Below are 24,991 nucleotides of genomic sequence, written 5' to 3'. Positions count from 1 at the left end.
CTTTCTGTCGGACCATCCTGGGGGGCTGCCGTGGGGTCGCCATTCACCAGCTCTGTCGGGCTGCCACTTGGTTGGGCCGGAGGACCCATGTCAGGTTTTACCGGTTTGATGACTTTGTGGCTTCTGCCGCTCAGTTCTAACGGGTTCTCAGCACTGTCCTGCCCGTATTGGAAGCTCTGGGACATCCCCACTGTAACTCCAGGGACACCTAGTGGTTGAAGGAGAAAACAGGGATTTTGTTCTTGCCGTAAATCATTTTCTCCGAGTCCACCGGTGTCACTGGACGCCCACCTCGACGCTGTCACCTTGTGTTTCCAGACCTCCGCTATTTGCAGTTTGGTTCTGCCTGCTAGAGCTGGTTCCGGTGTTGTTTGATGGAACCCTCTTATGTTGTATGTGTGGTTGATAGTTACTCAGTGTTGTTTCATTACTTTACTCCTCCGTTCTTTAGTTATGTTGTATGATGATTGATTTACCTCCTTTTCGGAAGTGTGTTTCTCCTCCAGCTCCCTCCGGGCACAATCCTTATGACTGCCTGGGAGGGGAAGTAGAAGGGGAGGAGTTGGCCACACTGTCTATTAATGTAAAGTGCCCATGCTCCCTGCAGTCGCCCTTCTATTCCCCACTGTAACTCTCCAGTGACACCTATGGACTCGGAGAAAAGGATTTAACGGTAAGTTCAATATCCCGTTATCCTCCTCACCCTCGGCGTCATGTGCTGGGGAGAGGCAGAGCTGGGCTGTAATGGTGCGACATGTTCAGCATCAGTTGTGAACATGAAGAGTGATGTTGTCACTAGAGCCGCTCCTGATCAGCACACATCTGAGTCATACATGTGACATACACAGTATAACGTGCTGTCCTCTGTCTCGCAGGAGGAGAAGCAGATGCTGCTGATATTGGACGAGGACTCGCTGAAGCTGTATGACGCTATGGGGCAAACGCTGCTGCACTCTCAGCCCATTGTGAGCATTCGAGTGTGGGGTGTGGGGAGAGATGATGGAAGGTGAGACACCTGAGTACTGTGTACATAGCAGTATGTGGGGCATGGACCGGTAAGGAGAGGGGGGGTTATTGCACAGTCCCATGATGTATCTGATATAGGCAGGTGCTGATGTTGGAGAGTCCCTCACGATACATATGTGTATGTGATCTATGTAGACGTGTATATTAAACATAGAATGTGACGGTAGATGAGAAGCATTTGGCCCATCTAGTCTGCCCCTTTTTTACCCTTCAGGTAATCTCAACCCTTTTAATCCTTATTTCTTTGTAAGGATATTCATATGCCTATCCCAAGCATGTTTAAATTGTTCTACTGCCCGAGTGTCCAAAGTGAACCCCAGTCACGGCCGGAGCTGCTCAGATTGAAGTATCCGAACAGGTGACCGGACCCACCGGTCGCCTGTTCAGATACGTCAATCTGAGCAGCTCCGGCCGTGACTGGGGTTGACTTTGGACACTTGGGTCCCCGCTTTGAGGTACACTGCCACCAGCCAAAGCCTGATTTTAGCGCTTTGAAACTGCGCAAGGAGCGGCTTGGCTCGCACCTGACCACACAATGCAATATAAAAATGGTAACGTTGTAGCGTTCTCTTCTTTGGCTTACAAGGTCCTAAGAACACAAAATCAGAACTGGGAATATGTATTATTTATTCCTAGAAATACTACGGAGCTTTAAGTGATAAAAATAGTTACATGATATTACAATGATTTTAAAAGTACACACAAGATAAATGCAATTCAGAAATAAAAGGGAATTCAAAAATTACAGAACGGTATCTTACACCCAAGAACAAATCCTGCCGTGGGGGGTTTCCACATGAAATCAAATAGTCGCTTCCAGCTAGATGCTGTTCCCCCAAGAAGTATATTCTGCATATTACTTGTCACCTGTGAATCACCCATCCTCTAACCCTCTCTCCTCTCTCTCCTGTGCTGCTGATGGATGCAGAGAGAGGTATAGTGTATGGCTATGTACTAATGTCTCTGTGCTCCGGATCCGTTGCCATCTCCTATCTGCTTATCCCCCTTCTTCCTGTGCTCTTCCTCTCTCCAGGGACTTCGCCTATGTAGCCAGGGACAAGCTGACGCAGCTGCTGAAATGTCACGTGTTCCGCTGTGAGATGCCAGCCAAGGCTATAGCGACTGGTCTGCACGGGGTCTGCTCCAGGGTGCGTCCTGCGCAATCGTCCTCCGCCTCCCCTCCCTGCTGTCTACCGCCTCTCCTCCCTGCTGTCTGCCGCCTCCCCTACCTGCCACCTCCCCTGCCTGCCACCTCCAATCCCCTACCTGCGGTCTACCCCCTCCCTTCTGCCAGCCTCCTCCCTGCCGTCTGCTGCCTCCCCTCCCTGCTACCTCCAATCCCCTACCTGCAGTCTACCCTCTCCCGTGCCTGCCGCCTCTCCTACTTGCTTTCTGCTCCCTCCCTTACCTGCCACCTCCAAAACCCTAGCTGCCAACACAAATCCTCTACCTGTTGTGTCTGCCCCCTCCCTGCTGTATGCTGCATCACCTACCAGTCCCCTCCCATACCTGCCACCTCCACTATCCTACCTGGCTGCCACCTCTGCTCCACTACCAGCCGCCTCCCCTCGCTGCTGTCGTTTGCCGCCTCCCCTCGCTGCTGTCGTTTGCCGCCTCCCCTCGCTGCTGTCGTTTGCCACCTCCCCTCGCTGCTGTCGTTTGCTACCTCCCCTTGCTGCTGTCGTTTGCCGCCTCCCCTCGCTGCTGTCGTTTGCCGCCTCCCCTCGCTGCTGTCGTTTGCCGCCTCCCCTCGCTGCTGTCGTTTGCCGCCTCCCCTCGCTGCTGTCTGCCCCTTATCTTCTGTATTTTGCTGTTTCCAATCCCCTTCATGCTGTCTGCCCTCTTCCCTACCTCCTACCACCGCTCCACTACCTGCTTTCTGCTGCCTCCCTTCCTGCATCACCTACCTGCTGCCTCCCCTGCCTGCTGCATCTGCTCCACTACATTTTGTCTGCTCCTACCTACCTTCTCTGTTCCGCTACCTGCTGTAAGCTGCCTCCGCTCCCCTACCTGCTGTCTACCCCCTCTCCTACCCGCTTTCTTTTGCTGCCTTCCCTACCTACTGTCTGCCCCTTATCTTATGTGTTTTGCTGTTTCCAATCCCCTTCCTGCTGTCTGCCCCCTTCCCCACCTCCACTCCACTACCTTCTGTCTTCCTCCTCCCCTACCTGCTTTCTGCTGGCTCCCCTTCCTGCTGTATACTGCCTCCCCTGCCTGCTGCCATCCCTGTCTGCTGCATCCCCTGCCTGCTGTATACTGCATCCCCTGCCTGCTGTATACTGCATCCCCTGCCTGCTGTATACTGCATCCCCTGCCTGCTGTATACTGCATCCCCTGCCTGCTGTATACTGCATCCCCTGCCTGCTGTATACTGCATCCCCTGCCTGCTGTATACTGCATCCCCTGCCTGCTGTATACTGCATCCCCTGCCTGCTGCCTCCCCTGCCTGCTTTCTGCCCCTTACTTTCTGTCTTTTGCTGACTTGTTTGCCTCACCCTGTCCCCTCACCTCCTCTTGCCCCACTCCTCGCCTGTCTCCCCACCTCATCTTACCACCCCCTTTGCCCCCCTCTCCTCGCCTGTCTCCCCACCTCATCTTACCCCCCTGTTGCCCCACTCCTCGCCTGTCTCCCCACCTCATCTTACCCCCCTGTTGCCCCACTCCTCGCCTGTCTCCCCACCTCATCTTACCACCCCCTTTGCCCCCCTCTCCTCGCCTGTCTCCCCACCTCATCTTACCCCCCTGTTGCCCCACTCCTCGCCTGTCTCCCCACCTCATCTTACCCCCCTGTTGCCCCACTCCTCGCCTGTCTCCCCACCTCATCTTACCCCCCTGTTGCCCCACTCCTCTCCTGTCTCCTCACCTCATCTCACCACCCCCTTTGCCCCCCACTCCTCGCCTTTCTCCTCATCTTACCCCCCTCTTGCCCCACTCCTCGTTTTTCTCCCCTCCTCCTCTTACCACCCCCTTTGCCCCCCTCCTCACCTCATCTTACCCCCCTGTTGCCCCCCTCCTCACCTCCCTCCTCCACCTCATCTTACCCCCCCCTTGCCCCCCTCCTCACTTCCCTCCTCATCTCATCTTACCCCCCTCCTCGTCTGTCTCCCCACCTCATCTTACCACCCCCCTTGCCCCCCTCCTCGCCTCATTTTACCACCCCCCTTGCCCCCCTCCTCGCCTGTCTCCCCACCACACCCCTTTGCCCCCCTCCTCGCCTGTCTCCCCACCACACCCCTTTGCCCCACTCCTCGCCTGTCTCCCCTCCTCATCTTACCCCCCTGTTGCCCCCCTCCTCACCTCATTTTACCACCCCCCTTGCCCCCCTCCTCGCCTGTCTCCCCACCCCCAACCCCCCTTGCGCCCCTCCTCACCTGTCTCCCCACCACTCCGCGCCTGTCTCCCCACCTGATGTTGCTGTGTATTTCCCACAGATAATGGCTGAGAGACGGAGCACGCGCTCCCTCATGGACGGTCTCTTCCTGGATCAGTCCAGACTGGTGGATATTCCTTTCCAAGGTAAGAGAGCTCTGCACACTGCTGACCCCTCCCCACCTGGATACTGGCCCCGCCCCACCTGGATACTGGCCCCGCCCCTCCCATCTTACCCTAGACGCATTTCCCTTCTCTTCCAGTCGAGTTTCCAGCCCCAAAGAATGAACTCGTTCAGCGCTTCCAGGTCTACTATCTGGGGAACGTCCCGGTCAGCAAACCCGTGGGTAGGTGCTCCTAATAATCAGTGTGGTCCCCCTGTATCACCAGTCCAGTAATGTGTACAGATGTGTCCTCATACATCATGTACATGCAGCACACAGGTGTCAGTATACAGCCTCAGTCACACGCGGTATACAGGTGTCCGTATACAGCCTCAGTCACACGCAGTATACAGGTGTCATATACGCAGGCTGCTCCGTATACCGCCTCAGTCACACGCGGTATACAGGTGTCACATATCACATCACTCAGCGCAGTCTGCTCCGTATACAGCCTCAGTCACGCGCAGTATACAGGTGTCACATCACTCAGCGCAGTCTGCTCTGTATACAGCCTCAGTCACACACAGTATACAGGTGTCACATATCACATCACTCAGCGCAGTCTGCTCCGTATACAGCCTCAGTCACACACAGTATACAGGTGTATCATATCCCATCACTCAGCGCAGTCTGCTCCGTATACAGCCTCAGTCACACACAGTATACAGGTGTCACATATCCCATCACTCAGCGCAGTCTGCTCCGTATACAGCCTCAGTCACACGCAGTATACAGGTGTCACATATCACATCACTCAGCGCAGTCTACTCCATATACAGCCTCAGTCACACGCAGTATACAGGTGTCACATATCACATTACTCAGCGCAGTCTACTCCATATACAGCCTCAGTCACACACAGTATACAGGTGTCACATATCACATCACTCAGCGCAGTCTACTCCATATACAGCCTCAGTCACACACAGTATACAGGTGTCACATATCACATCACTCAGCTCCGTATACAGCCTCAGTCACACGCAGTATACAGGGGTCACATATCACATCACTCAGCGCAGTCTGCTCCGTATACGGCCTCAGTCACACACGGTATACAGGTGTCCGTATACAGCCTCAGTCACACGCAGTATACAGGTGTCATATACGCAGGCTGCTCCGTATACCGCCTCGGTCACACGCAGTATACAGGTGTCACATATCACATCACTCAGCTCCGTATACAGCCTCAGTCACACGCAGTATACAGGTGTCACATATCCCATCACTCAGCGCAGCCTGCTCCGTATACAGCCTCAGTCACACGCAGTATACAGGTGTCACATATCCCATCACTCAGCGCAGCCTGCTCCGTATACAGCCTCAGTCACACGCAGTATACAGGTGTCACATATCCCATCACTCAGCGCAGTCTGCTCCGTATACAGCCTCAGTCACACGCAGTATACAGGTGTCACATATCACATCACTCAGCGCAGTCTGCTCCGTATACAGCCTCAGTCACACACGGTATACAGTTGTCACATATCCCATCACTCAGCGCAGTCTGCTCCGTATACAGCCTCAGTCACACACAGTATACAGTTGTCACATATCACATCACTCAGCGCAGTCTGCTCCGTATACAGCCTCAGTCACACACAGTATACAGGTGTCACATATCACATCACTCAGCGCAGTCTGCTCCGTATACAGCCTCAGTCACACGCGGTATACAGGTGTCACATATCACATCACTCAGCGTAGTCTGCTCCGTATACAGCCTCAGTCACACACGGTATACAGGTGTCACATATCACATCACTCAGTGTAGTCTGCTCCGTATACAGCCTCAGTCACACGTGGTATACAGGTGTCACATCCCATCACTCAGCGCAGTCTGCTCAGTATACAGCCTCAGTCACACACAGTATACAGGTGTCACATATCCCATCACTCAGCACAGTCTGCTCCGTATCCAGCCTCAGTCACACGTGGTATACTGGTGTCACATATCGCATCACTCAGCACAGTCTGCTCCGTATACAGCCTCAGTCACACGGTATACAGGTGTCACATATCACATCACTCAGCACAGTCTGCTTCGTATACAGCCTCAGTCACACACGGTATACAGGTGTCACATATCACATCACTCAGTGTAGTCTGCTCCGTATACAGCCTCAGTCACACGTGGTATACAGGTGTCACATCCCATCACTCAGCGCAGTCTGCTCAGTATACAGCCTCAGTCACACACAGTATACAGGGGTCACATATCACATCACTCAGCACAGTCTGCTTTGTATACAGGGGTCACATATCACATCACTCAGCGTAGTCTTCTCCGTATACAGCCTCAGTCACACGCGGTATACAGGTGTCACATATCACATCACTCAGCGCAGTCTGCTCCGTATACAGCCTCAGTCACACGCAGTATACAGGTGTCACATATCACATCACTCAGCGCAGTCTGCTCCGTATACAGCCTCAGTCACACACAGTATACAGGTGTCACATATCACATCACTCAGCGCAGTCTGCTCCGTATACAGCCTCAGTCACACGCAGTATACAGGTGTCACATCACTCAGCGCAGTCTGCTCCGTATACAGCCTCAGCCACACGCAGTATACAGGTGTCACATATCACATCACTCAGCGCAGTCTGCTCCGTATACAGCCTCAGTCACGCGCAGTATACAGGTGTCACATCACTCAGCGCAGTCTGCTCCGTATACAGCCTCAGTCACACGCAGTATACAGGTGTCACATATCACATCACTCAGCGCAGTCTGCTCCGTATACAGCCTCAGTCACACGCAGTATACAGGTGTCACATATCACATCACTCAGCGCAGTCTGCTCCGTATACAGCCTCAGTGACACGCGGTATACAGGTGTCACATATCCCATCACTCAGCGCAGTCTGCTCCGTATGCAGCCTCAGTCACACGCATTATACAGGTGTCACATATCACATCACTCAGCGCAGTCTGCTCCGTATACAGCCTCAGTCACTCACAGTATACAGGTGTCACATATCACATCACTCAGCGCAGTCTGCTCCGTATACAGCCTCAGTGACACGCGGTATACAGGTGTCACATATCCCATCACTCAGCGCAGCCTGCTCCGTATACAGCCTCAGTCACACGCGGTATACAGGTGTCACATCACTCAGCGCAGCCTGCTCCGTATACAGCCTCAGTCACACGCAGTATACAGGTGTCACATATCGCATCACTCAGCACAGTCTGCTCCGTATACAGCCTCAGTCACACGCAGTATACAGGTGTCACATATCACATCACTCAGCGCAGTCTGCTCCGTATACAGCCTCAGTCACACGCAGTATACAGGTGTCACATATCACATCACTCAGCGCAGTCTGCTCCGTATACAGCCTCAGTCACTCACAGTATACAGGTGTCACATATCACATCACTCAGCGCAGTCTGCTCCGTATACAGCCTCAGTGACACGCGGTATACAGGTGTCACATATCCCATCACTCAGCGCAGTCTGCTCCGTATACAGCCTCAGTCACACGCATTATACAGGTGTCACATCACTCAGCGCAGCCTGCTCCGTATACAGCCTCAGTCACACGCAGTATACAGGTGTCACATATCACATCACTCAGCACAGTCTGCTCCGTATACAGCCTCAGTCACACACAGTATACAGGTGTCACATCCCATCACTCAGCACAGTCTGCTCCGTATACAGCCTCAGTCACACACACAGTATACAGGTGTCACATATCACATCACTCAGCGCAGTCTGCTCCGTATACAGCCTCAGTCACACGCAGTATACAGGTGTCACATACCACATCACTCAGCGCAGTCTGCTCCGTATACAGCCTCAGTCACACGCGGTATACAGGTGTCACATATCACATCACTCAGCGCAGTCTGCTCCGTATACAGCCTCAGTCACACGCGGTATACAGGTGTCACATATCACATCACTCAGTGCAGTCTGCTCCGTATACAGCCTCAGTCACACGCGGTATAACAGGTGTCACATATCACATCACTCAGCGCAGTCTGCTCCGTATACAGCCTCAGTCACACGCGGTATACAGGTGTCACATATCCCATCACTCAGCGCAGTCTGCTCCGTATACAGCCTCAGTCACACACAGTATACAGTTGTCACATATCACATCACTCAGCGCAGTCTGCTCCGTATACAGCCTCAGTCACACACAGTATACAGGTATCGCATCACTCAGCGCAGTCTGCTCCGTATACAGCCTCAGTCACACACAGTATACAGGTGTCACATATCACATCACTCAGTGCAGTCTGCTCCGTATACAGCCTCAGTCACACGCGGTATACAGGTGTCACATATCACATCACTCAGCGTAGTCTGCTCCGTATACAGCCTCAGTCACACACGGTATACAGGTGTCACATATCACATCACTCAGTGTAGTCTGCTCCGTATACAGCCTCAGTCACACGTGGTATACAGGTGTCACATCCCATCACTCAGCGCAGTCTGCTCAGTATACAGCCTCAGTCACACACAGTATACAGGTGTCACATATCCCATCACTCAGCACAGTCTGCTCCGTATCCAGCCTCAGTCACACGTGGTATACTGGTGTCACATATCGCATCACTCAGCACAGTCTGCTCCGTATACAGCCTCAGTCACACACGGTATACAGGTGTCACATATCACATCACTCAGCACAGTCTGCTTCGTATACAGCCTCAGTCACACACGGTATACAGGTGTCACATATCACATCACTCAGCGCAGTCTGCTCCGTATACAGCCTCAGTCACATCCGGTATACAGGTGTCACATATCACATCACTCAGCGCAGTCTGCTCTGTATACAGCCTCAGTCACACACAGTATACAGGGGTCACATATCACATCACTCAGCACAGTCTGCTCTGTATACAGGGGTCACATATCACATCACTCAGCGTAGTCTTCTCCGTATACAGCCTCAGTCACACGCGGTATACAGGTGTCACATATCACATCACTCAGCGTAGTCTGCTCCGTATACAGCCTCAGTCACACGCAGTATACAGGTGTCACATATCACATCACTCAGCGCAGTCTGCTCCGTATACAGCCTCAGTCACACGCAGTATACAGGTGTCACATACCACATCACTCAGCACAGTCTGCTCCGTATACAGCCTCAGTCACACGCGGTATACAGGTGTCACATATCACATCACTCAGCGTAGTCTGCTCCGTATACAGCCTCAGTCACACGCAGTATACAGGTGTCACATATCACATCACTCAGCGCAGTCTGCTCCGTATACAGCCTCAGTCACATGCAGTATACAGGTGTCACATATCACATCACTCAGCGCAGTCTGCTCCGTATACAGCCGAAGTCACACACGGTATACAGGTGTCACATATCACATCACTCAGCGCAGTCAGCTCTGTATACAGCCTCAGTCACACGCAGTATACAGGTGTCACATATCACATCACTCAGCACAGTCTGCTCCGTATACAGCCTCAGTCACGCGCAGTATACAGGTGTCACATCACTCAGCACAGTCTGCTCCGTATACAGCCTCAGTCACACGCGGTATACAGGTGTCACATATCACATCACTCAGCGCAGTCTGCTCCGTATACAGCCTCAGTCACACGCAGTATACAGGTGTCACATATCCCATCACTCAGCGCAGTCTGCTCCGTATCCAGCCTCAGTCACACGCGGTATACAGGTGTCACATATCACATCACTCAGCGCAGTCTGCTCCCTATACAGCCTCAGTCACACGCAGTATACAGGTGTCACATATCACATCACTCAGCGCAGTCAGCTCTGTATACAGCCTCAGTCACACGCAGTATACAGGTGTCACATATCACATCACTCAGCGCAGTCTGCTCCGTATACAGCCTCAGTCACACGCAGTATACAGGTGTCACATATCACATCACTCAGCGCAGTCAGCTCTGTATACAGCCTCAGTCACACGCAGTATACAGGTGTCACATATCACATCACTCAGCGCAGTCTGCTCCGTATACAGCCTCAGTCACATGCAGTATACAGGTGTCACATATCACATCACTCAGCGCAGTCTGCTCCGTATACAGCCACAGTCACACACAGTATACAGGTGTCACATATCCCATCACTCAGCGCAGTCTGCTCCGTATACAGCCTCGGTCACACACAGTATACAGATGTCACATATCACATCACTCAGCGCAGTCTGCTCCGTATACAGCCTCAGTCACATGCGGTATACAGGTGTCACATATCACATCACTCAGGGCACTCTGCTCCGTATACAGCCCCAGTCACACACAGTATACAGGTGTCACATATCACATCACTCAGCGCAGTCTGCTCCGTATACAGCCCCAGTCACACACAGTATACAGGTGTCACAGTCAGACCCCACACCGGTCTCTGAGAATGGAACAATGGTGAGCACTACACCAATCGGTCTGATGTGTAACTGACAATAATACAGAATGAGGGATTAGCGCGGTGGGAGGGTGCGCGGTGTATGCGACGACGCTCTCTGATAGGCTGTTATCTCGGTCCTGTAGGAATGGATGTCATCAATCGCACACTGCAGACTGCTCTGAGCACCGATAAAGCCTCCTGGACTCCTGTCACGGTTAATGTGGCGTCAGCGACTGTGACGGTCTTGAACCAGCAGGTAACGGATAATACCCGGTCACCTCAGTCACACAGCGGCTTTCACAGGATACGGGAAATGCTCTTGGTGGTGCCTGAATCCGGTGCATGCAGTACCAGCAGCTGGCACTAGAGGCGACAGAGGGCCACTGAGCACCTGTGTGTGCTGAATGGGGTTACTACATCACCCCATACAGTGGGTTACATGGGTCCACAACCCCCTGAAGCGTCAACAGAAGTGACATACGCGGGCCTCCTGTTATATAACCTTCAGGGAATTATACCCCCCCCCCCCCCTCCTGCGTATTACAGGTCTCCCATTATATAACCCTGGGTGAATTATACCCCCCTCCTGCTTATTACAGGTCTCCCATTATATAACCCTGGGTGAATTACACCCCCCCTCTCCCCCCCCTCCTGCTTATTACAGGTCTCCTATTATATAACCCTGGGTGAATTATACCCCCCCCCCCCCCCCTCCTGCTTATTACAGGTCTCCCATTATATAACCCTGGGTGAATTATACCCCCCCCCCCCCCCCCCTGCTTATTACAGGTCTCCTATTATATAACCCTGGGTGAATTATACCCCCCCCCCCCCCCTCCTGCGTATTACAGGTCTCCCATTATATAACCCTGGGTGAATTACACCCCCCCCCCCCCCCCTCCTGCTTATTACAGGTCTCCCATTATATAACCCTGGGTGAATTATACCCCCCCCCCCCCCCCTGCTTATTACAGGTCTCCCATTATATAACCCTGGGTGAATTATACCCCCCCCCCCCCTCCTGCTTATTACAGGTCTCCTATTATATAACCCTGGGTGAATTATACCCCCCCCCCCCCCCTGCGTATTACAGGTCTCCCATTATATAACCCTGGGTGAATTATACCCCCCCCCCCCTCCTGCTTATTACAGGTCTCCTATTATATAACCCTGGGTGAATTATACCCCCCCCCCCCCCCCCCCTCCTGCTTATTACAGGTCTCCTATTATATAACCCTGGGTGAATTATACCCCCCCCCCCCCTGCGTATTACAGGTCTCCCATTATATAACCCTGGGTGAATTATACCCCCCCCCCCCCCTGCTTATTACAGTTCACCCATTATATAACCCTGGGTGAATTATACCCCCCCCCCCCCCCCTGCGTATTACAGGTCTCCCATTATATAACCCTGGGTGAATTATACCCCCCCCCCCCCTCCTGCGTATTACAGGTCTCCCATTATATAACCCTGGGTGAATTATACCCCCCCCCTGCTTATTACTGTTCACCCATTATATAACCCTGGGTGAATTATACCCCCCCCCCCCTCCTGCTTATTACAGGTCTCCCATTATATAACCCTGGGTGAATTATACCCCCCCCCTCCTGCGTATTACAGGTCTCCCATTATATAACCCTGGGTGAATTATACCCCCCCCCCCTCCTGCGTATTACAGGTCTCCCATTATATAACCCTGGGTGAATTATATCCCCCCCCCTCCTGCTTATTACAGTTCACCCATTATATAACCCTGGGTGAATTATACCCCCCCCCCCCCTGCGTATTACAGGTCTCCCATTATCTAACCCTGGGTGAATTATACCCCCCCCCCCCCTCCTGCTTATTACAGGTCTCCCATTATATAACCCTGGGTGAATTATACCCCCCCCCCCCTCCTGCTTATTACAGGTCTCCTATTATATAACCCTGGGTGAATTATACCCCCCCCCCCCTCCTGCTTATTACAGGTCTCCCATTATATAACCCTGGGTGAATTATACCCCCCCCCCCCCCCCTCCTGCTTATTACAGGTCTCCTATTATATAACCCTGGGTGAATTATACCCCCCCCCCCCCTCCTGCTTATTACAGGTCTCCTATTATATAACCCTGGGTGAATTATACCCCCCCCCTGCAGATTACAGGTCTCCCATTATATAACCCTGGGTGAATTATACCCCCCCCCCCCCCCCCCTGCGTATTACAGGTCTCCCATTATATAACCCTGGGTGAATTATACCCCCCCCCCCTCCTGCTTATTGCAGGTCTCCCATTATATAACCCTGGGTGAATTATACCCCCCCCCCTCCTGCGTATTACAGGTCTCCCATTATATAACCCTGGGTGAATTATACCCCCCCCCCCCCCCCTGCGTATTACAGGTCTCCCATTATATAACCCTGGGTGAATTATACCCCCCCCCCCCTCCTGCTTATTACAGGTCTCCCATTATATAACCCTGGGTGAATTATACCCCCCCCCCCTCCTGCGTATTACAGGTCTCCCATTATATAACCCTGGGTGAATTATACCCCCCCCCCCCCCCCTCCTGCGTATTACAGGTCTCCCATTATATAACCCTGGGTGAATTATACCCCCCCCCCCTGCGTATTACAGGTCTCCCATTATATAACCCTGGGTGAATTATACCCCCCCCCCCCCCTCCTGCGTATTACAGGTCTCCCATTATATAACCCTGGGTGAATTATACCCCCCCCTCCCCCTCCTGCTTATTACAGGTCTCCTATTATATAACCCTGGGTGAATTATACCCCCCCCCCCCCTCCTGCTTATTACAGGTCTCCCATTATATAACCCTGGGTGAATTATATCTCCCCCCCCCCCCTCCTGCTTATTACAGGTCTCCCATTATATAACCCTGGGTGAATTATATCCCCCCCCCCTCCTGCTTATTACAGTTCACCCATTATATAACCCTGGGTGAATTATACCCCCCCCCCCCCCCTGCGTATTACAGGTCTCCCATTATATAACCCTGGGTGAATTATACCCCCCCCCCCCCCCCCTGCGTATTACAGGTCTCCCATTATATAACCCTGGGTGAATTATACCCCCCCCCCCCCCCCCCTCCTGCGTATTACAGGTCTCCCATTATATAACCCTGGGTGAATTATACCTCCCCCCCCTCCTGCGTATTACAGGTCTCCCATTATATAACCCTGGGTGAATTATACCCCCCCCCCACCTCCTGCGTATTACAGGTCTCCCATTATATAACCCTGGGTGAATTATACCCCCCCCCCCCTCCTGCTTATTACAGTTCACCCATTATATAACCCTGGGTGAATTATACCCCCCCCCCCCTGCGTATTACAGGTCTCCCATTATATAACCCTGGGTGAATTATATCCCCCCCCCCTCCTGCTTATTACAGGTCTCCCATTATATAACCCTGGGTGAATTATATCCCCCCCCCCCTCCTGCTTATTACAGGTCTCCCATTATATAACCCTGGGTGAATTATACCCCCCCCCCCCCTCCTGCTTATTACAGGTCTCCCATTATATAACCCTGGGTGAATTATACCCCCCCCCCCCCCCCCCCTCCTCCTGCTTATTACAGGTCTCCCATTATATAACCCTGGGTGAATTATACCCCCTCCCCCTCCTGCTTATTACAGGTCTCCCATTATATAACCCTGGGTGAATTATACCTCCCCCTCCTGCTTATTACAGTTCACCCATTATATAACCCTGGGTAAATTATACCCCCCCCCCCCCCCCTCTTGCTTATTACAGGTCTCCCATTATATAACCCTGGGTGAATTATACCTCCCCCTCCTGCTTATTACAGTTCACCCATTATATAACCCTGGGTAAATTATACCCCCCCCCCCCCCCCTCTTGCTTATTACAGGTCTCCCATTATATAACCCTGGGTGAATTATACCCCCCCCCCCCCCCCCTCCTGCTTATAACAGGTCTCCCATTATATAACCCTGGGTGAATTATACCCCCCCCCCCCCTGCTTATTACAGGTCTCCCATTATATAACCCTGGGTGAATTATACCCCCCCCCCCCCCCCTCCTGCTTATTACAGGTCTCCCATTATATAACCTGTGAATTATATCTCCCCCCCCCCCCCCCTCCTGCTTATTACAGGTCTCCCATTATATAACCCTGGGTGAATTATATCCCCCCCCCCCCCCCCCTCCTGCTTATTACAGGTCTCCCATTATATAACCCTGGGTGAATTATACCTCCCCCTCCTGCTTATTACAGGTCTCCCATTATATAACCCTGGGTGAATTATACACCCCCCCCCCCCCCCCCCCCCCTGCTTATTACAGGTTTCCCATTATATAACCCCGAGGGAATTATCCCCCCCCCCCCTGCTTATTACAGGTCTCCCGTTATATAACACTGAGGGAATTATACCCCCCCCCCCCCCCCCTCCTGCTTATTACAGGTCTCCCATTATATAACCCCGAGGGAATTATACCCCCCCCCCTCCTGCTTATTACAGGTCTCCCATTATATAACCCCGAGGGAATTATCCCCCCCCCCCCCCTGCTTATTACAGGTCTCCCGTTATATAACACTGAGGGAATTATACCCCCCCCCCCCCCCTCCTGCTTATTACAGGTCTCCTGTTATATAACACTGAGGGAATTATACACCCCCCCCCCCCTGCTCATTACAGGTCTCCCATTATATAACACTGAGGGAATTATACCCCCCCCCCTGCTTATTACAGTTCTCCCATTGTATAACGCTGAGGGAATTATACCCCCCCCCCCCCCTGCTCATTACAGGTCTCCTGAAGATAATGTGATTGCACATAGAACATGGGGAGATTGCTGTGGGACATGACGTGGGGGGGCTGGGATCAGTGTGACCTCTCACCTTTCCCCTCCAGAGCGAGGAGACCCTCAGTGAATGCAGAGTCCGGTTCCTTTCCTTTATGGGGGTTGGATGTGACGTTCACACATTTGCGTTCATCATGGCGGAGGCTCCGGAGATTTTCATCTGTCACATGTTCTGGTGCGAGCCCAACGCCGCGCACCTGTCTGAGGCCGTGCAAGCCGCCTGTATGGTAAGTGCCTCATCTGCTACACCTGGTACCCCCCCCACATCCGGCTCAGCAGGATTCCCCAGCAGCGCCGGTCACTTACACAGAGGTGGCAGCGTGGGGCCTGCCACCTCTGTACCGGTACCTCTGGCCCCTCGCTGCCTCCGCTGTACCGGTACCTCGGGCCTCTCCCAGTGTAATATATTACGGCATCCATGGTTACTAGTGTCCATCCCCTGTATGTCCTGTACCGTGTCCTGAGTAACCCGTGGTAACCAGAACCTTTATCTCCTACAGCTCCGCTATCAGAAGTGTTTGGACGCTCGGCCACCGAGCATCTCCTGCCTCCCAGCACCCCCTGATTCTGTTGCCCGCAGGGTCGGTTCCAGTGTCCGCAGAGGGGTACAGTCACTTCTCGGATCCTTCAAAAACAAGCGGCCTGGGGGGCAGACGCCATGACACCTAGCCCAAGACCTTGTCCCTTTCCTGCGCTCTCTGCCTGTCTTTCCTTATTAATACTGCAGGCCCATGGTGCAGCCCATGTGTAATGAGTCTCGTTTCCCATAGTCAGGGCAGAAGACACTCCAGGAGTTGGGTTACCTCTACAATACTGAAATCCCTACTGAGGCCTTATGAGTAGCAATAAGGCATTGGGAAGCTGGCAGGGGATTGGTCGGCTGTTGTTGTGGTTGTGTAGCTAATGTGAGTGTGTGGTGTGACGTCTAACACATTATAGCCATTCTCTAGTGTGCTGCGCAGGCTGTAACTCTGCACTGACCTCAGATGTTCTGCAGTGCTGTGCTCAGTCATCATACACACCTGCAGATCTGTGTGTGATCAGTCCTCAGTCACACAGACCCTAGATGTTCTGCACCGCTGCGCTCAGTCACCATACACACCTGCAGATCTGTATGTGATCAGTCCTCAGACACACGGACCCTAGATGTTCTGCACCGCTGCGCTCAGTCACCATACACACCTGCAGATCTGTATGTGATCAGTCCTCAGACACACGGACCCTAGATGTTCTGCACCGCTGCGCTCAGTCACCATACACACCTGCAGATCTGTATGTGATCAGTCCTCAGACACACGGACCCTAGATGTTCTGCACCGCTGCGCTCAGTCACCATACACACCTGCAGATCTGTGTGTGATCAGTCCTCAGTCACACAGACCCTAGATGTTCCGCTGTGCTCAGTCATCATACACACCTGCAGATCTGTGTGTGATCAGTCCTCAGACACACGGACCCTAGATGTTCTGCACCACTGCGCTCAGTCACCATACACACCTGCAGATATGTATGTGATCAGTCCTCAGACACACGGACCCTAGATGTTCTGCACCGCTGCGCTCAGTCACCATACACACCTGCAGATCTGTATGTGATCAGTCCTCAGTCACACGGAACCTAGATGTTCTGCTGCGCTCCGTCACCATACACATCTGCAGATCTGTATGTGATCAGTCCCCAGTATGAGCGGTCACTGGTTTGGAGACTGATATCACAGGGTCCCAGTGTCCCCTGGTGCTCTGTGTGTGATCAGTCCCCAGTATTAGCGTTCACTGGTTTGGAGACTGATATCACAGGGTCCCAGTGTCCCCTGGTGCTCTGTGTGTGATCAGTCCCCAGTATGAGCGGTCACTGGTTTGGAGATTGATATCACAGGGTCCCAGTGTCCCCTGGTGCTCTGTGTGTGATCAGTCCTCAGTATGAGCGGTCACTGGTTTGGAGACTGATATCACAGGGTCCCAGTGTCCCCTGGTGCTCTGTGTGTGATCAGTCCCCAGTATGAGCTGTCACTGGTTTGGAGACTGATATCACAGGGTCCCAGTGTCCCCTGGTGCTCTGTGTGTGATCAGTCCCCAGTATTAGCGGTCACTGGTTTGGAGACTGATATCACAGGGTCCCAGTGTCCCCTGGTGCTCTGTGTGTGATCAGTCCCCAGTATTAGCGTTCACTGGTTTGGAGACTGATATCACAGGGTCCCAGTGTCCCCTGGTGCTCTGTGTGTGATCAGTCCTCAGTATGAGCGGTCACTGGTTTGGAGATTGATATCACAGGGTCCCAGTGTCCCCTGGTGCTCTGTGTGTGATCAGTCCCCAGTATGAGCGGTCACTGGTTTGGAGATTGATATCACAGGGTCACAGTGTCCCCTGGTGCTCTGTATGTGATCAGTCCCCAGTATGAGCGGTCACTGGTTTGGAGACTGATATCACAGGGTCCCAGTGTCCCCTGGTGCTCTGTGTGTGATCAGTCCCCAGTATGAGCGGTCACTGGTTTGGAGATTGATATCACAGGGTCCCAGTGTCCCCTGGTGCTCTGTGTGTGATCAGTCCCCAGTATGAGCGGTCACTGGTTTGGAGATTGATATCACAGGGTCCCAGTGTCCCCTGGTGCTCTGTGTGTGATCAGTCCCCAGTATTAGCGGTCACTGGTTTGGAGACTGATATCACAGGGTCCCAGTGTCCCCTGGTGCTCTGTGTGTAATCAGTCCTCAGTATGAGCGGTCACTGGTTTGGAGACTGATATCACAGGGTCCCAGTGTCCCCTGGTGCTCTGTGTGTGATCAGTCCTCAGTATGAGCGGTCACTGGTTTGGAGACTGATATCACAGGGTCCCAGTGTCCCCTGGTGCTCTGTGTGTGATCAGTCCCCAGTATGAGCGGTCACTGGTTTGGAGACTGATATCACAGGGTCCCAGTGTCCCCTGGTGCTCTGTATGTGATCAGTCCCCAGTATGAGCGGTCACTGGTTTGGAGACTGATATCACAGGGTCCCAGTGTCCCCTGGTGCTCTGTGTGTGATCAGTCCTCAGTATGAGCGGTCACTGGTTTGGAGACTGATATCACAGGGTCCCAGTGTCCCCTGGTGCTCTGTGTGATCAGTCCCCAGTATGAGCGGTCACTGGTTTGGAGACTGATATCACAGGGTCCCAGTGTCCCCTGGTGCTCTGTGTGTGATCAGTCCTCAGTATGAGCGGTCACTGGTTTGGAGACTGATATCACAGGGTCCCAGTGTCCCCTGGTGCTCTGTGTGTGATCAGTCCTCAGTATGAGTGGTCACTGGTTTGGAGACTGATATCACAGGGTCCCAGTGTCCCCTGGTGCTCTGTGTGTGATCAGTCCTCAGTATGAGCGGTCACTGGTTTGGAGACTGATATAACAGGGTCCCAGTGTCCCCTGGTGCTCTGTGTGTGATCAGTCCCCAGTATGAGCGGTCACTGGTTTGGAGACTGATATCACAGGGTCCCAGTGTCCCCTGGTGCTCTGTGTGTGATCAGTCCTCAGTATGAGCGGTCACTGGTTTGGAGACTGATATAACAGGGTCCCAGTGTCCCCTGGTGCTCTGTGTGTGATCAGTCCCCAGTATGAGCGGTCACTGGTTTGGAGACTGATATCACAGGGTCCCAGTGTCCCCTGGTGCTCTGTGTGTGATCAGTCCTCAGTATGAGCGGTCACTGGTTTGGAGACTGATATAACAGGGTCCCAGTGTCCCCTGGTGCTCTGTGTGTGATCAGTCCTCAGTATGAGCGGTCACTGGTTTGGAGACTGATATCACAGGGTTCCAGTGTCCCCTGGTGCTCTGTATGTGATCAGTCCCCAGTATGAGCGGTCACTGGTTTGGAGATTGATATCACAGGGTCCCAGTGTCCCCTGGTGCTCTGTGTGTGATCAGTCCCCAGTATGAGCGGTCACTGGTTTGGAGACTGATATCACAGGGTCCCAGTGTCCCCTGGTGCTCTGTGTGTGATCAGTCCCCAGTATGAGCGGTCACTGGTTTGGAGACTGATATCACAGGGTCCCAGTGTCCCCTGGTGCTCTGTATGTGATCAGTCCCCAGTATGAGCGGTCACTGGTTTGGAGACTGATATCACAGGGTCCCAGTGTCCCCTGGTGCTCTGTGTGTGATCAGTCCTCAGTATGAGCGGTCACTGGTTTGGAGACTGATATCACAGGGTCCCAGTGTCCCCTGGTGCTCTGTGTGTGACTGCTGCTATACACTGCTAATAACACTGAGCCCGTAACTAGTTCCTCATCTCAGTCCCTGCAGTGCATGACATCCTTATTAATGTGTTCCATGCTGTTGTGCGTAGCGGGATCAGCCATTGCACAGGTGATTCCTGGCATGTTGTATGATGCCAGCCGTGTACAGGTCACATGACACACGCAGACCACCTCAACTGGAATGTTTGTTAGGCCGGTATGAAGCCTGGTGCCAGGAAACACATTAATGACACTTTATTTGCTACTGTTCTATATTTATTTATTATGTGAGTTGTGTGTAACGTGATACATTGTTTATGTGGCTGCACCACACGTATGTAATGAGAGATTGCACGCCAAGCAGCGCTCGTGCCGTGTGCGTGGTTAGACGCCGACATCCTCATAGCGGCATCTCAGCGCTCATTCTGGGCATGCGTGTACCATAGGCTACTGCTGTATGTGGGAATACGTGATCAGAACACACTAGTGTAGGTATGTTGTATGTAAAATACACTCCTAGAACATGCTACTGTACCAGTGCTGTATGTAAGAGGCACTTTAGAACATGTCCCTGTCCAACTGGTGTGTGTAAGAACACGTATGTACTGTACATTTTATGTAAAACTATACACAAAAACATGCTACTGTCCAACTGGTGTAAGAATGTGCTCAGAACACTACTTTATGTATGTTGTATGTAAAAGACAACTCTAGAACATGCTACTGTACAACTGGTGTATGTAAGAATATGAACACATGAGTATGTATGTTATATGTAAAACTCTACTGGTGTATATCCTCAGAAAATGCAAGTGTATGTTTAGAAAGTAGAGTGCAAACATGTATGTGCGCGACTACCGCAGGACAGCCGTGTGTACGTCCTGCGTATGATAGGGCTCTGTGTACGTGCACTACTGGAACTGTAGACACTAAATGCCCCAGGGACACCGTAGAACTACTGTACTCAGCATACTACAATAAAACTCTAACATGACAACCAGCGTGTGTGTGTGTGTTCTCTACTACAGCACTCATGTATGTTCTGTCACATGTGTCCGTATCTCTGACCTCGCACAGGGTGGGGGGGTTTAGGGTGATCGGGCACCAAACGGTTACACTTGTTGGTCACCAGCAGGTTGTTAGACAGTCATTAGGTCGACATGTGTCTAGGTCGACAGGGTCATTTCATCGACATGGGTAAGGTCAACAGTGAAAAAGTTGACATGGTTTTCTTTTTATATAATTTTTTCAATTTTTTTTTTTACCCTTATGTCCTAGTGGATGGTAGGGCATGAAATACCGCCAGTCGGCACATGTCGGCTCAAAAGAACAGTAAAAAAAAACCATGTCGACCTAAAGTCTTGTTGATCTTACTGCATGTCTACCTAAACTCATGTCAACCTATCTGCTTGCCGACCTAGTGGTGTCTACCTACTTGGTGGTGACCCAATGACTATATCCCGTAGGCGGATCCAGAGGACCGGGCACCAACTTCTCCAAAGCTTTCAGAGCTTCCCATCATGCCTGGCTCCTCTGCGGTATAACCCCGCCTCCATGCTAGGCTAGCCCATTTCTTGTTGGTGCCTGCAGGAAGCGGGTGCACCGGTGCTTTCTCCTGGGGTTGCTTATTGGCGTATCCCAAGCTTTTTAGGTACATTTTTACTTAGGTAATTTTTTCTCTTATCTTTACACTGAGCGGGCAGCGCTGCTAGCACACCACACCCCCGTGGGGCGGGGCTAAAATAATGAGATTCTGTCACTTTAGCCCCGCCCCCTCGTTGGAGATCGGCCAATCCGGTTATTTAAATGTAGTGGTCAGGGGTGAGTTAGCCGGGACCAGGGGGGGGGAAGAGAAGAGAGAGACCCTGCTATAAGTAGCTGCTCACATGGCTAATGAGCACCAGCAGCAGGCAGAATCCCCAGTACTGTGTTCATGCGCAGTGGGGCTGTCTGACCAGGAGATACAGGATGGCCTGTGTGATACTTGCCGAAATCCTGGGACTCTCTCCACAGGCCCAGCAGCCCCCCTGGGCAGCCTTCACACAAATGCAGGGCACCTTAATGGATTGTCACCCACTGCACCCCCACCTCCCGCTCCTGCTACACAGGTAGCTCCTCCATGGGTGGAGTCTTTATCAGTAACCAATGCTTTCTCTGACTCGCTCATTACCTGCGTAACAGGCTTCTACATCTGGGGCACAGGGCTCTAAAAGGCCCAATCGGCAACATCGGCACAGTCCACACTAGTGACGGACACTGCTGACTCCTCGGGTGAGGACGCTGCTGACTCCTCGGGTGAGGACGCTGCTGACTCCTCGGGTGAGGACGCTGCTGACTCCTCGGGTGAGGACGCTGCTGATAATGATGCAGACACATCTGATGGTGAGCCTGATACTGGGGAGGTACCGGACACAGCAGTCAATGTTACCGACCTTCTAATCGGCATTAGGGTGGTTCTCCTGTCTGACGAGGTAGAACCAACACCAGTGTCACAAAAAGTGGATGTCTAAGTTCCCTCATTCAGACCACTTAATGGAAATTAGAACGGAGATATGGAAAACTCCAGGCAAGAAATTTCCAATCCCTGAAAGGGTGACTACTAAATACCGATTATATATTGTGGGAAAACCCACCCCCAGTGGACTCCCATGTGACCCGGCTGGTAAAACCCTCTGGGGGAAATTTACTAAGATGGGAATAAGACTTTACATGTGATGTTGCTATGGGCAACCAATCAGAATCTACTTATTATTTATTTAGCACCCTCTAGAACACAGGTCTTCAACCTGTGGCCCTCCAGATGTTGTGGAACTACATATCCCAGCATGCCCTGAGGGTTTTTGGCATGCTCTTATAGGAAAAAATGTGGCAATGCATGTTGGAACATGTAGTTTCACAACATCTGGAGGGCCACAGGTTGAAGACCCATGCTCTAGAAGATAGTAGACAGGATCTGATTGGTTTCCTACATGTGAAGTCTTATTCCATCTTCGTACATTCCCCCCTCTGTGTTACCGATCATTTCGACGACCTCCCTGAAAGATGTCACTGACGGACGTCTGGAGCGATGCCTGAAATCAATGTTTTCTTTGGCAGGAGCGGTTAACAGGCCTAATGTTCCAGGAGGATGCGCGGAATGTTTATCACACGTGTATTAGGATGCGGCTTGTACTTCAGAAGCCATGATGGATGCGGGTCAGTTAGCAGCTAAAGTCTGCTGAATCTATACTTGCTAGATGCATAGTTTGGTTGCGCTCTTGGAAGGTGGACACTGAGTACAAGAGAGAATTAGAGGTTTTACCAAAGTCCTGTTTGGGGAGGAATTAAACAAAATAGTGGCCTCACTGGCAGCTGCCAAGACAGCAAGTCTCCCCTCAGCCTCTTCCTTATCTCGGCCTATGATTCCTTTTGTCCCACGGGAAAAAGCAAGGGACAGCCCTGGGCAACCAGACAGGCTGTGCCTGAAACGGACAAGCCCACCACCTGACAGGGTGGACCTCCCTCCGGGGGATCCCAGGGTGGGGGGCCGACTTCTTTTCTCAAAGGAATGGCTCGGGATGTCATCAGATGCCTGGGTAAGAGAAATGGTGACCCATGGCAACGCCGTGTCTTTCAAAGGGCACGCCACAAAACAGTATATACCAACAAACCTTCCAAAGGACTCATTAAAAAGAACCTGTTTACATCAGGTTCTAGATTCCTTGCTTCAATCCAGGGTAATTGTGCCAGTGCCTCCACCTCAATGAGGCCAAGAGTATTATTCAACCCTATTTTTGGTTCCTAAACCAAACTGGACAGTCAGACCTATTCTGAGCCGAAAATCACTTAACAAGTCAGTGTAGGTGTCAAAATTCTGCATGGAAACTCTCAGGTCCATTGTGTTGGCAATGGAACCAGGGAACTACATGGTGTCTTTGGACATTCAAGATGCATTTCTACATGTCCCCATCGCTCTGTCTCATCAGCAGTTCCTGCGGTTTGCAATGTTGCCGAACCACTATCAGTTCAGGGCCCTCCTCTTCGGGTTGGCCATGGTACCCATAGTCTTCACAAAAGTCCTTGAGGCGGCAGGGGGTCAGAGTGCTCCCATATTTGGATGATTTGTTGAAACATTGGTGACACACCTTCATTTGACAAAAACATTTGTCTCCTTCATCCACTAGGTGACACTGGAGAGTTACAGTGGAGAATAGAAGTATGACCACAGGGAGCATGGGCACTATAAAACATTGATAGTGACTAACTCCTCCCTTCCTACTTCCTCTCCCAGGCATTCTTAGTTTGTGCCCACCAGGAGCTGGGTGCATTTCTCTTGGGCTTTTTTATTTTTAGAGATCTGCAGGAGGACAGGCAGGTAGCACCCTGTCCCTACCTGCCTGCATCAAGGGGGTTGTTGGAGGGTCCGGTCACAGTTGCATGCAGCTTGCCTCCGGTTACCCGGCTGCTGGAATCACTGTCCTTGAGGTCCAGTCGCCGCTGCATGCAGCGTGCCTCGCGGACCACTTCAGCCTCGCTGCCACCAACAGCAAGGCAGGGGTAATTATACCCTGGCCCCCCAGTTATCAGGGGTCCAGGTAAAGCAAAAGGGTAGCTATACCGGCACTTTAAAAAAAGTGTACATTTTCTAGGGGCTGAGATTAACGCAAAATTGTGCTGGTGGTGGCCACCTGTCAGTGAGCTTCCATCCTACTTCCTCCTCTCTGAGGCTGCGGAGTCATGAGGTGGCGGCCATTATACAGATTCCAGCGGTGCAGAATCTCCCTCCTGGACTACGGCCGTTCATCTGAATCTGAGTCTCACAGTTGGGGCTAGAGTGGGCAGGAGAGCATAGGACTGTGTCCTAAAGTGTTAGTTAGGCACATATACTGTATATATTTATGCATATATATTATAGGCACTATATCTGGCTTGTGACAGACTCTGTCCCAATACTGTCCAGTATTTCCTCTCTTTTATACTGAGTGTGTGCTGTGGTTGTATGATATGGCTGGGGTACCACCAATAAGATTGCCTTCAAAAAATGCGGCTCTAAGTTCACC

At 52.0% G+C, this 24,991-nt stretch overlaps 1 protein-coding gene across 2 annotated transcripts in view; it reads left to right on the top strand.

The window, feature by feature from the left end:
* The window catches only part of LOC146056549 (amyloid beta precursor protein binding family B member 1-like), an 85,184-nt gene extending 64,235 nt beyond the window's left edge, over positions 1-20,949 (top strand). Inside the window, exons 8-14 of one of the 2 annotated variants that reach the window (XM_083168398.1) lie at positions 876-1,006; positions 2,060-2,174; positions 4,458-4,542; positions 4,659-4,742; positions 11,072-11,184; positions 15,811-15,987; positions 16,261-20,949. In XM_083168398.1, the coding sequence (XP_083024524.1) occupies positions 876-1,006; positions 2,060-2,174; positions 4,458-4,542; positions 4,659-4,742; positions 11,072-11,184; positions 15,811-15,987; positions 16,261-16,422 (867 nt within the window). In that variant the 3' untranslated portion in view covers positions 16,423-20,949. Of the gene's footprint in view, positions 1-875; positions 1,007-1,475; positions 1,961-2,059; positions 2,175-4,457; positions 4,543-4,658; positions 4,743-11,071; positions 11,185-15,810; positions 15,988-16,260 lie in introns of those variants that run through there. The other variant, XM_083168399.1, reaches the window with a different exon arrangement.
* Positions 20,950-24,991: the final 4,042 nt, after the last annotated feature.

This window comes from Crinia signifera, unplaced genomic scaffold (genome assembly GCF_055691185.1).
Source record: "Crinia signifera unplaced genomic scaffold, ASM5569118v1 HAP2_SCAFFOLD_81, whole genome shotgun sequence".
NCBI classification, from domain to species: domain Eukaryota; kingdom Metazoa; phylum Chordata; class Amphibia; order Anura; family Myobatrachidae; genus Crinia; species Crinia signifera.
The sequence above is the reverse complement of the archived record's forward strand: the minus strand, read 5'-3'. Positions and strand labels throughout refer to the sequence as shown.